Source organism: Morone saxatilis, unplaced genomic scaffold, assembly GCF_004916995.1.
Source record: "Morone saxatilis isolate NCDOM2014 unplaced genomic scaffold, NCSU_SB_2.0 Contig16, whole genome shotgun sequence".
Classification (NCBI taxonomy): domain Eukaryota; kingdom Metazoa; phylum Chordata; class Actinopteri; family Moronidae; genus Morone; species Morone saxatilis.
Window position 1 is genome coordinate 18,929,976 of NW_023339718.1, and position 12,960 is coordinate 18,942,935.

At 41.8% G+C, this 12,960-nt stretch overlaps 2 protein-coding genes across 2 annotated transcripts in view; both read left to right on the top strand.

Moving 5' to 3' along the window:
• smarca2 (SWI/SNF related, matrix associated, actin dependent regulator of chromatin, subfamily a, member 2) overlaps positions 1-5,947 on the top strand; it is a gene marked incomplete in the record, with an annotated part of 40,842 nt that extends 34,895 nt beyond the window's left edge. Inside the window, 1 exon segment of the mRNA XM_035658292.1 lies at positions 5,875-5,947. Within this exon segment, the coding sequence (XP_035514185.1) occupies positions 5,875-5,947 (73 nt within the window).
• Positions 5,948-6,468: 521 nt separating this feature from the next.
• LOC118325576 (probable global transcription activator SNF2L2) lies at positions 6,469-11,745 on the top strand. Its single transcript, XM_035658293.1, has 4 exons — positions 6,469-6,474; positions 7,443-7,602; positions 8,451-8,584; positions 11,502-11,745. Exons 1-4 carry the CDS (start codon positions 6,469-6,471, stop codon positions 11,640-11,642), a joined length of 441 nt encoding a protein of 146 aa, XP_035514186.1. The 3' UTR covers positions 11,643-11,745.
• The last annotated feature ends 1,215 nt before the right edge of the window (positions 11,746-12,960 follow it).

Sequence of the window (12,960 nt, forward strand, 5' to 3'; positions counted from 1 at the left end):
ACACACATATATATGTATATATGAAGGAATGATTTACAGCTAACTGTATTAGACTGCATTAGTTTTGTTTGCTGAGCATACCTAATAAACTTGTAAATGAGTTTATTTTTGGCGTCATCCCCACCATCTGGTGTGAAAGGACACTAGAGGACACTGGATCTCCGATTACAGAGAGTGTACTGTCTACATAGGGAGGCCGTCAACTGTGCTTCAATTGTCAATCTGACTGAACATTTCAATATCAAACAATGCTGCTCTCTGCAACAGAAGAATAATTGCTTGATACAAGTAACGGCAACCTCAACATCTTGTTTCAAAGTGTCAGATCTATGTCCTCACTTCTTGCAGTCTAATTACACTGATGCATTGGCAGCTGTGAGGAGCTTCTGAACGCATACTGTGCAGACACTGATGAAGGACTAAAAATATTACTGTCGACCCGGTGACATGCTTCTTTCACCACATGGCAAGTGAGAGGTAACACCTACTTTAGGCCATGGGGCGTAAACCCGTGTATAGCACTGTAATGTGTACAAACTGTAGAACCGGTTATATCTTGAAAATATAATGACCTGGCTCTGGGCTCTGGTGTTATAAGTCCTACAATACACTGAGACATTGGAATAAAAATATGAAGTAAAAGCCATAAGTCTTTTCACCATTAAATCTATTTTACTGTATTAGATCTCCATGAAATCCTCATGTTTACCTTCACAGCAGCATGCTGACAAAGGATTGACCAAGAACTTGACCTATGACCCCTCTGCTCTCTCACTAGCTTGGTACTACGTTTCCTGTCTTGTGTTTTGAGATGTGCTTGAGATTTTTAATAAATGATGTATTTCTTGTGATTGCAAGAGTTTGATGACTTAAATCATAAGCTTACAAGTAATTCCTGCCGGGTTTAATTAGCTACTCCAAAGAGCCCTTTGACGAATAACCAACTGCTTCTCTCTAACCTCCACAGTCTAATGGTCTTTCTTCACAAAACCTTAAGACTACCTTAATCTCTTGGATGTGTGACCACCAACTGTAATGAACTCAAATGTCAGATTAATTTACAGACAGCAGGAGATAGTGTAGAGACTACCCACAGGGAGGTGCTATTGCTACCAATTACTGCCAGTTGGGTTTAATGAGACCAACCATGGTTTTTACAGTTCTAGACTAGTGTTATCCCGTTTCCCATCATGTCAGTATATGAACTGACTTGAGAAACAAGAAAAAGTTGAATTGGAACATATTTGAACTGATACTCTGTCGTTCTATATGGGGTTAAAAGGTATATATCCACTCTCATGAGGGCCCATTCTGTCCTTTATGGTACGCCTCTAAAAACTTTGAGTGCAAATTTTTCTTCTGTTTGTGAGAGTGTGCTTTGTGATTATACAATGGAAAGTACCGATTTTTCCCTGGTCAGCAGGGTAAAAATGAACAGACATGAAGTCATGTCTTAGGAACAGTACAGTGTGATAAACGTACATGTATTCTTCAGTCCTACAGTCCTGAGAGTTAGTGTGTGGGTGTGTGTCTGTCTGTGGTCGGTTCTGTTGTGTTGAATTTTCTTCTTTGCCCATGTGCATAATCATCAAGTACGTGTATGTCTGTCTGTAATATTCACCCGTGCAGGAAAGAACATGTGCATTTGTGTTCCCATTACTCAAATATGCACTGGCTGACTACTGCGTCGGAGCTTTTCCAGGAAACTGCTACCTGCCTTTCCAGAAGTGAAATTCTTTCCTCTCCCAGTTGATGGTTGTTCATCCCAGAGCATCTCAATCATAGCTCTGGCGCTCACTCCACTAGACTGGGACAGAATTAGGCATTTCCACTCCAGAATTTGAGGATTCCTAAGTTGCCATGCTGTTTCTCCGTAAAACAAACTAAACCTCCAAACATGAGTGCAAGCCTTAATAAACTCATATCTCCCAGGCAACAGTCTAGGGTCAATTTCCTCCATTAATCAGATTAAGGTGTAAGTCTGTAGAGAATAAACACAACACAGAGATCACTGTTAAAATACAGTATGTCTCTCTCACACACACTTCACCACTCGTTCGAAGCCTTCGTGGTCACATTTCCAATCATTCCAGGGTCTTTCGCAGAAGTCAACAATTGGGTCTGTTCCCAGCGGTCCACATTGCCATAATGCTGGGCTGAGAGGCATTGCAAAGATGTAAAAACATACCATCCACCTTTGTGGTTCCAACACAGTTAACACAGTGGATATAAGCTCATAGAACATTCAGAACTCGGAGGCACTGCAGTGGTGTGATCATACAATATATCATACAGTATATGTGTCTAAATTTAGTCATTTGTTGGATTGAGGCTCATTATTAAGTTTTATTGTTTAAAGATAAATCCAGGAAAGTACTATTTTGCTATTTTTAAACACTGTAGTTGAATTTTGGATTCCGCTGCAAGTCTCGAGTGTAATCAGCACACATCTCCCCATTTTTCTCCTTAAATCACTGAAAGTGAACCTTGGTTACTGTAAACTGCAATGATCTGTATCCTTGTGGTAATTTGTAGTAAAAACAGCAAATTTATGGTGCTTGAGGACATAAATCCAGGTGAAGACCAGTTTAAACTGAAATATGAGGATTTCCTCCGATTAAGATTGTTCCGGTCGGAGTTCTGCTCCTCTTTTTTCTTATTGAGTGGCGGGTCTAGCTCTGAACAGTCAAGCAAATAAACAGGAAGCAAATCTTTAAATGATCTCCATTAGACCTGACAGATCAGTTTAAATATACAAAATGAACACTCAAGTTTATGCTAATAAAGTCTCAAAACACAATAGTGAGAAGTCTTATGTTGGCAGAACTGAAATGAAGTAATCATGAATAAATCATTTTAAGGAGATCGATCAGTGTTGCAGACCTTGGTGTTGGCATAGAAATCTTTTTGTGGGAGGAAGCAATGCTGATAAGCAGCAATTGGTATTACTGACATAATCAAACTCTGTTTACAAGGTTAATGTAAAAACCATGAACGCTCATTTCTTCTCACTAACCTTCTTCTTTTCCCATTTTCCTAAACTCTGGGGAAATTAGTTGGGTAAAAACTGCAGTTAAAGAGTCATGTCAATCTTTGTCTCTGTTGCAAAAGGATAATAATGGACACTTTGATTCCTCACACCCTCGTTATTGTAGGTTTGGCAGCTGGCTACTACACACTGTCTCAGAAGAACCTTGAAATGGATAGTGCACCAAACATGTTTAGTTTATAAATGTAATCTTGTAGGTGAGAAATGGAGGGACAAGTCATGAAAAATCTTTTTCTTAAACTTAAAGAAACCCTCAACTTAGAGCTGACAGCCTCCTTTACGTATTCATGTAAGGAGTCTATACGTTAGTGTATACTTTTCTGGAAAATTAATAGGTAAGAGCCACAACAACTCATATATTTTGTTTCATTGTACAACTGACCCTGTTACTGCTCTGCGCTTGTGTATTTTATTCCACACTGTCTCTCGTTTCTATATTGCAGTTCTTTCCATGTATTTTGATGCTTGTTGTTTACCTCGCTGACTTTGGCCCCAGGAATAAACACTTTATTATTAATTGTGCTGCATTATTTATATAAAACAGATATTATAACAGCAGACTCCCAAAAGGCCAAATTGCTATTAAAGTTTAAGGTTTTTAAGTCACAGGAAACATGAAGTATTTATATATATATATATATATATATATATATATATAAATATTTCTATATACTATATATATATTATATATAACTATATAAAATAATATATATATCACAACCTGGGCTCAAAGGTGGTGGTGACAAAGAGGGAGGACCGCACAGTCTGTGAATAGGTTAACGCAATTTCAATTTAGGTAAATTACAAAATAATCAATACAGGTTTAATAATGTCTGTCAGCAAACTCAGATATGTCTGCAATGTCTGTGTGAGTGAAGGTGAGGTGATATGTATGAATGAAAACCGGAACACAAACCAAAAATCAATAGTTCAGTCAACAGGACAACAGGTGAAGAGAGTAAGAAAGCCTTTGCGGTCTGATTTATATCCCCCTGAGCCCAGCCTGGGCAACCGCCCTTACTTCCTGAAACAAAAGAAGGGTAAACAAACCAAGACCCACCCCCCCCCCCCCCCCCCCCCCCCCCCGCCCCCCCCCCCCCCCCCCCCCCCCCCCCCCCCCCCCCCCCCCCCCCCCCCCCCCCCACCCCCCCCCCCCCCCCCCCCCCCCCCCCCCCCCCCCCCCCCCCCCCCCCCCCCCCCCCCCCCCCCCCCCCCCCCCCCCCCCCCCCCCCCCCCCCCCCCCCCCCCCCCCCCCCCCCCCCCCCCCACCCCCCCCCCCCCCCCCCCCCCCCCCCCCCCCCCCCCCCCCCCCCCCCCCCCCCCCCCCCCCCCCCCCCCCCACCCCCCCCCCCCCCCCCCCCCCCCCCCCCCCCCCCCCCCCCCCCCCCCCCCCCCCCCCCCCCCCCCCCCCCCCCCCCCCCCCCCCCCCCCCCCCCCCCCCCCCCCCCCCCCCACCCCCCCCCCCCCCCCCCCCCCCCCCCCCCCCCCCCCCCCCCCCCCCCCCCCCCCCCCCCCCCCCCCCCCCCCCCCCCCCCCCCCCCCCCCCCCCCCCCCCCCCCCCCCCCCCCCCCCCCCCCCCCCCCCCCCCCCCCCCCCCCCCCCCCCCCCCCCCCCCCCCCCCCCCCCCCCCCCCCCCCCCCCCCCCCCCCCCCCCCCCCCCCCCCACCCCCCCCCCCCCCCCCCCCCCCCCCCCCCCCCCCCCCCCCCCCCCCCCCCCCCCCCCCCCCCCCCCCCCCCCCCCCCCCCCCCCCCCCCCCCCCCCCCCCCCCCCCCCCCCCCCCCCCCCCCCCCCCTCCCCCCCCCCCCCCCCCCCCCCCCCCCCCCCCCCCCCCCCCCCCCCCCCCCCCCCCCCCCCCCCCCCCCCCCCCCCCCCCCCCCCCCCCCCCCCCCCCCCCCCCCCCCCCCCCCCCCCCCCCCCCCCCCCCCCCCCCCCCCCCCCCCCCCCCCCCCCCCCCCCCCCCCCCCCCCCCCCCCCCCCCCCCCCCCCCCCCCCCCCCCCCCCCCCCCCCCCCCCCCCCCCCCCCCCCCCCCCCCCCCCCCCCCCCCCCCCCCCACCCCCCCCCACCCCCCCCCCCCCCCCCCCCCCCCGAGGAACAGGAATAAGGGCCAACCCTAAGGCTGTCACACACAATCAGCCATAACATTAATGACCACTGGACAGCTGATAAATAACACTGAATTATCTCATTATTACTCATAGCACCAGTCAGTATGGGTGGGATATATTAGGCAGCAAGTTGTATTTGACATACCTTCTGCTTTGTTGTGCTTGTATTTTTCTTGCGGTCGATGGGTAGCTGGAGGTACATGAGCTGGAAAGGGTCCAAATTATATTCAGGGTTGCTGCTTCTTCATGTCCACATGTAGAAGTGTCCTTGAACAAGACCTTAAAAACCCACTTGCTTCCATGGTTAGGCCAGTGCATTACATGGGCAACTCCACTTGCTAATCTGGGTGTGTGTGTAAATGAGATGCAGCCATTTACCTTTCCTAGCCAGCTTTTAACTAGCTGAATAGCTGTTAACACCATAAAAAACTAGTTCTGTCTTCGCACCATCATTATGAATATTGATAAATAAAGTAGATGAGCATTTCTTTCATTATGATGTTGGAAACCCAATATTCCTTTTAATATCAGCCCCAGCAAATATTGAATATATTAAATTTAAAATCGTTAAAACTATTTAGGATAAAAACAAATTATCAAACAATACAAAGAACTTGACACAAATTATCTGTTAGTTTTAAGTATATGGTCTGGCTCTGTAAAAAAAAGGATAGATTACAAATGTAATTAACAATGTGACATTATTTTGTTTTACCAGGTCAGGAAGACAACTAAGCGAAGCGTCTTTGTCCAGTTACGCATCCGGAGGGAGGAGCTCCCGGATATTATGAGCTAACAGAAAACCTGTGGACTTCAAAAAGATCAAAGGTATGTTAACTAAGGATGACTTCTGATGACATATTTATCTGCATTTCTTTTAACAGCAATTCATAAGTCAGTAACAATAATCGTTAGTTGCAGCCCTATCAACTTTATGACAAAGTGCCGTTTAAAGAAAGGATTTGCATATTTTCTTTGTTTTGAAAGTAAAGGTGAAGACAATGCCTTGAATAATTACAGTTAATTGAAGGCTCACAGCAACCTGCAGCGGATGACCGTGAATCAAATCTGTTGGCCTCCATGCTGATGTTTTGTCAACAGGATCGTGGTGGGAGAAACCATAAATAAGGACCAGTGTTGGGAGACCTCGGAGAAGGATGTCATGCTGCTTTGTCCACATGCCAGACCTTCAACCTGGAGGGGATCCCAGGTCAAGAAATCCCCAATGTGGAACTGATGTTCTCTAATTTATTTCTTAATTAATATTTGTTGGGAGTGGGTGGTTTGGAGAACAAGACTTTGTAGGCATCCCATGGACGTGGGGGTTGAGATACGTACACATAACGTCCCTTGTTGGCATGTCATATACCCATTGTGACCTGCATAAACCCAGACATAGGTGATGGTACCTGCGATTTCCTCTACTCTTATAGGCTGCCGCAGTTTTAACTCGTTCATTAGCAGGAAGCAAATAGTGGCCTCGCCTGCGTTTTACACAAATCTCGTATTAGTAACGAAATCTTGATTCATATTTTGACTCAGCACTGGCCTAGTTTGACAGTTTGATCTGAGTTTTGGGTGCTTCAAGTGGACAGACTCACTGAGAATGACCTGTCAGTCAAAAGGTAGCCACACCCAAAAGCACACGCGGCTTTATCATCTATTTAACTCTAAATTGGACCATAATTTACTAAATGAACATAATAATATATGGAAGAAGATGTGAAACTAGCGTTTGAGATCATAAACTTGTTAGGAAACTGTTTCCTGAGCTCATAAATGAAGTGACAAGTCGGCTCATTCTCCAGTAGACCCTTATGATATATATTTTCACTATTTTCTGTCATTTTATAAACAAAGGTAATACATGTTATAAATGTATAACATAAATGTTTGTTGAAGCCCTCCTCCGAAGTGACTCATCTTGACAGTTCCTGACACCGACACCGATATTCTCTTCCTCTGTTCCGATTCTTTAGTTGTTTACTGAGGCTTAGGCTTTGTCCTCGAATCTTACAGTCTTGTAATGCATTGCACCAACTTAATCCAATAGAGTTCCTCTGGACATTTCATTGTTTTTTGAGGAAACAGCCCGTATTTCATTGTTATAATTTTAATTGCCACTTCCCATAGTGGAGGAGTAAGTATTAATTGATTCACTGCTACTTACTCCATTAGCCCTTTTATACGTCAGTCTCATTTTTATCTCCATTAAAGCTTAATCTGTCCTCTTTTATTATCCCTACTCACATCTACCTTTTGTCCAGCAGGTGCTCCTGTCCTTAGTTTCCAACTAAAACATTCTCTCCCTGCACACAGATATACGAGGACTCCATTGTCCTTCAGTCGGTGTTTAAGAGTGCCAGGCAGAAGATTGCCAAGGACGAAGAGAGTGAAGAGGACAGTGATGAGGATGATGAGGATGATGATGAGTCAGAGGCGGAGGGTAAGAAAGGGCATTCACACAATGTTCAAACTGCAGGAAGAAAAACATAATGTAAAAGACAGGGATGGAGAATACTATTGTAACCGCACTTCAGAAGAAAAATATTATTTTAATCTTAGACATGAAAATGAATTCTTAACTCACGGTCCACTTCATATCTATCTCAGAGCTTTTATCTGGTCTTCCACAGCAAATGAAAACTGGTTGAAAGCTTCAGAAAAAGCTTGTGTTGAGTGTATTTTATTCCTGAAATGATTCACAAGCATCATATCTCCAAAGTTTAAAAAATCTGTATTTTATGTATTATTAATGATTTAATTTCTGAGAATGAACACTTAATGTGTTGAGTCTGTTAGCTTCCAAAACATCCTTTCATTATTGATTATTCTGCCCATTATTTCATTATTAAATGATTAATCGTTTGGTCTACAGAATAATGAAAAATTAGCTTTTCCCAAAGCTTAAGATTATATTATCAAATTTGTTATTATAACAGTTATAAATGTTATAAAACAGGAAATAAAACAGCCTACTCTCATTTAAGAAGCTGATACTTTTGCTTAAAAAATTATTTAAATTTAAATTAATTGTGAACATTTTTTTTATAAATGACAGATTAATGTGTTATATGATCTAAAAAAAAAACTAATAAATCCTCATTTTTAAGGTAACTTGTCAGTTTAACATAAATAGGTGATTCCAGATATGATCACTGAGTCCCCTGAGCCTAAATGTAGGTAAATGAGTATAAGTTCAGTTTTCTAAGCAAATAATGATGAAAGCAGTTATGTAAGAGTTGTCTGGTGGGCCCTTTAATCACTCCTGCTTTTACCTTGTGCTCCATTCAGCCAAGTCGGTGCGGGTTAAGATCAAGCTGAGTAAGGAGGCGCGCAGCCATGACAAAGGCAAGAAGAGGCAAAGCCGAGCGAAGGCCAAGCCGGTGGTCAGCGACGACGACAGCGACGAAGACCTGGATGACAATGTAGGTCATTCCACTCATTCCACCATGAGCACATCTTTCAGCTGAATAGCTCAGAGTTTACTCATGAAAAGGCTGGCAAAAATGATTTGAACTTCTAAAATTCTAAAAAAAAATTCTAAATGAGAGAAATTAATTTATATGGAAAGAACTGACAAATAACAAACTGATAAATAAACAAAACAACTATCAAATAATTTTAATAATATTGGCCACCACATCTTAGGAAAGCTCAGAGTAGCAACTTATCCCTAATTTTTCTCTTATCAAACATGACAGATGGCACACTGAGCACTGTTTGACAATATTGAACATAGTGGATCTTATTTCTGGTCGTCAGGATCTAAAGTCCTGGTGATTTCCTTCCAGCCGTCTAATCAGCAGCTCTTTCACAAATGGGATGCCAGGTGTAGGCAATTAATTGCAGTTAAATTGTTGATAGAAGAAACAGAACAGCAGTGCTTCAGGTTATCACAAACATTTACAGTGAAACACTACAACTGGCATTTGTACCACAGAATCTCTAAATACACAAAAGCTCACAAACATCAGTTTCACAGCGGTAAGTAATGAAGTTTAGGTTTGAAGCATGTGAATGGAGTGCAATTAGTGCTGCAATTAAGGATTGTTTCAATTATCAATTAATCAAAACTGTCTTCCATGACTTAATAAGACTAATCAATTAATTGTTTAGTCTATAAAAAAAGGCTGTCACATTCTATAATGTTGTCAAATTAGTGGTTTTGTCCAACCTCTGGTCCAAAACTCAGTTTCCAGTGATATAAAAAGCAACCCAACCTCACATTTGAGTAACTAGAACCAGTTTGGCAAATCTTGCTTGATAAATTACTTTATAAAACCATTAATGAACACCAACAGTTCATTTTATGTTATTGGAATAATCAATTATTTCAGCAATTAAAAACAGCTAAAATGCTAAATACTTTGATATTTGATATAACAGTAATAGTCTTCAGTCTGCAGTTGTTTCCACTGATACCTTTCCTATTAAAATGAATGCTATAATGGCTGCACATGGGTGACAAAATGTGTTCAAGTAAATAAAATAAAATCCATCCAGTCTACCTTGTAGTAAAACTAATTAAGTTCTTTAGTTGTATGCCATTATATATTCTATCAGGAAGCCATCCCTCAGTATCCCTCTATCCATCCCTCTGTATTTTACTGTATTATACACACATATCCTGTTTATCCTCCTCTTCACTGGACTTGTACTAACAGTCTAGCATCATATAATTGGCTGCCAACATACAAAGAAACCAGCAATGGGAAATTAAAGCCATGGTAACCACAATTAATGTACCCATTTTTATTTAATTACCATCTAACAGATACATTGTATTCTCCTCTTTCTCCTCCTGCTTTTCCTTTTTGCCACATGAGTGAAAGTCATTCCTTTATACACATTTCAGATCTATTCTTAAAATTATTCTGATTTTTATAATGTTAGATTTATATAATACTTAATATATAATTGTCTTGCAGTTCATGGTCACACAGTAGACCTTTTCATTCCAGTATCAGCCTTTTCAGAGTATAAGCACAGGGCTCCGTAGCTTCCTGGAGTAATTATACCTTTCCCTTTTTCTGTTGTTTGGATGACATTTGCTTTCCACCATGACTGCTGAGTGTCTTCCATCAAAGCCCTCACATCTAAGGACATATTGATTGGCATGTTCATAGATTTAGTTGAATACTTAATTAGAGCTTAAGTGTGTGTGAGTGAAAAGGTCAACCAGTGAGCCTGTATCAACATACGGAGACAGTGAGTTAAATACAGTATGATGTCTGCTACTGATGCCAAGGTGACCTGCTGGTTGTAGGTCACTTGAAATTAAAAGTAAAACACACTTCTCAGCACACTTATTTCAAAGTTCTAATTTCTAATTTTATGCTATTTACAATACATTTTCATATTTATTACGTGAGAACTAACCAATGTTCTTAAATATAGGACATAAAAAACACAACTTGTTTTTAGTGATTTTAGAAAAGTACTGAATACCGGTAATCAAATGTATTTATGTTTTCTGATGCTGTAAAGGTGGAACAGGCCGGGGTGTAAATAATTGATTGCAGATAAAAGCTGATTAACCTGAAAATTGAGGCTAGAGTTGTAAAATCCAGTTTGTGAATAAGACAAACTGTTAGGCTTTGCTGTCTATGATTTCCGACACAACAAAACAAACAATAGAGCTAATTATGAAAAGATAGATGTTTTTCTATCACCATTCATTATATATTGTCATACTGCACTGCCCTAATTAAGCACATTACAAACACATTTTGATTTCATTAATACGGCAGTGAGTGCTACCTTAATATTACATCTATAGAGACCAAAAGTTGTTTCCTCTATGCCTTCAGTGCGCAGCCTGAGGCAGGTGTGTATGAGGGTAATAAAATAACATCATGGTCAAAAGCCACATTACTCTGTGAATACAAATGTAGTGTGTGATTTCCTCAGCTGTCTATTAGTCATGGTGGAAACATTCACTGATGTGTGCAGTGTGTTCAAAGAAAATACTTTGTCTCTCTTTATCTCTCATCCCACTCGCTTCTTACCCACAAATTTAAAAACTGAACTTTCCTTTCCTGAATTTCCAAGAAATTTCAAAGACTCATCATCCTCATCCTCATCCCCCTTTATAGCTCCCCCTTCAACAGCTTCTGCCCAGAAATTAGACAGTAGGGGATGTAAGGAAAGGGCACCGGCTTCACCTTCAGACCTTCTTTCCTCTGGAGATCTTTATTTCTTATTCCAGGGTGTTAATATATTCAGCTTGTGATTTGGTTGATGGACTTCTGCACCTCTTGTTTTGTTACAGGAAAATAAACCCTTTATCTCCCGTCTGGCCTCTGCTGTCATTTATATCTCCCTGTCTCTAATGCTCTACAGGATCAGTCAGGACAAGAGCAAGAGCGACGATGGAGTGACTTGAGGCATATTGTATTAGCACTTATAAACAAAAGGACAATATCTTCCATTACTGTTGTTCAGATTCATTATTCTGTATTTTTTATTTTATTTTTTACTTAATTGACTGTCTGAAGTGTGTATTGCCGCCCCTTCTCCCAACCAGCTTGGAAATGTATTACTAATTAATCGATAAGCTACAGCCAATACCAATCTGCTTATATCTCCTGTGTTTTGCAAGGACAAGTTTTGTGGAGTGATATATTTTTAGTAACTGGTGCTTTACAAGATTTAAACGTGCTGTATGAAAGAAAAGGGTTCATGCGTCTACGTGCCATTTTGCTTTTATTTGTACGTTGCGTTGCTTGCACGTTTTTAAAAAGTGAAATATTAGATATTCCACATTTTTTAAAAAACAACAAAACAAATAAAGATAGAATATAAATTAAATAGTTAATAGTAATAGTATATACTATAGTATATAGCTATGCGTACGGCTGACGTCATGAGGTAGCGGATGAGTGTAGTATGAATCCCTATATTTTTATCTTTGTACTACTGTATTGAGTATCATATACATATACTGGTATATAAAGTTATAACATAGTATACTATATATATATATGTACTATATATATATATATATATACTATATAAATAAAGTATACTTATAAATGTATATATTAAAGTATTATATATACAATAATATTTAGAGGAGAGAGAAAGAGAGAGCCGAACACATCCAAGATAATTTGGAGAGCCATAGGTAATAAAAAAAAGTGCAATCAATCAAATTGAAAAATAAAAATGTATTCATTGTTTCACTTCTTGCAGTGCCAAATGTTGGAATGTAGAGAAATGTATTGTGTTGCTAAACCCCTCCCCCAACCAGCGATTGTGCAATCATAGCCTAGCAACCGTAACTAGGCAGGCCTGTCAAGCTTTAGATTTCTCCACATGTTGAAGCGGCAGGTTTAAAGGATGGATTGAACAGTGTGTTTATCTGCTCTAAAGTAAGCTGCAAACGTTTGATTGTCCAGTTTAAAAGTCCTCTACAAATGATGTATTGTTATTATCATCATTAAAAACACACTCAGTAGTAATCAAGTGTTACATAGCTAACAATAACGTAACTACTAACTTCAGTGTGTAATATCCGCTCAAACAAAAACTGCAATCATTAGCATGTCTGGCTAACGAGCTTACAGTAGTAACTTTCCAAGGCCAAAGAAACCAATCTATAACTATGTTTCATTATTTTGTGGGGTTATTTGATACATGAAGTAAAGTCTGGTCCAGAACTGGAACATCCACTCTATAGTATTTCCCCAATGAGTGGAAACTGGTCCTAGAAACGATCAGAGTTCAGGCTAACATTAGCCCCCCCAGCCAGACTCGTTACCAGAGATAGTGTTATGTTAGTAGTTAGTTAGTCCTCAAT

Bases quoted from the DNA above. Each gene is read 5' to 3' on its own strand.
- LOC118325576 (XM_035658293.1), top strand. The intron at 7,603-8,450 runs GTAAGAAAGGGC...TGCTCCATTCAG, and splicing joins TGATGAGTCAGAGGCGGAGG to CCAAGTCGGTGCGGGTTAAG. The intron at 8,585-11,501 runs GTAGGTCATTCC...AATGCTCTACAG, and splicing joins ACGAAGACCTGGATGACAAT to GATCAGTCAGGACAAGAGCA.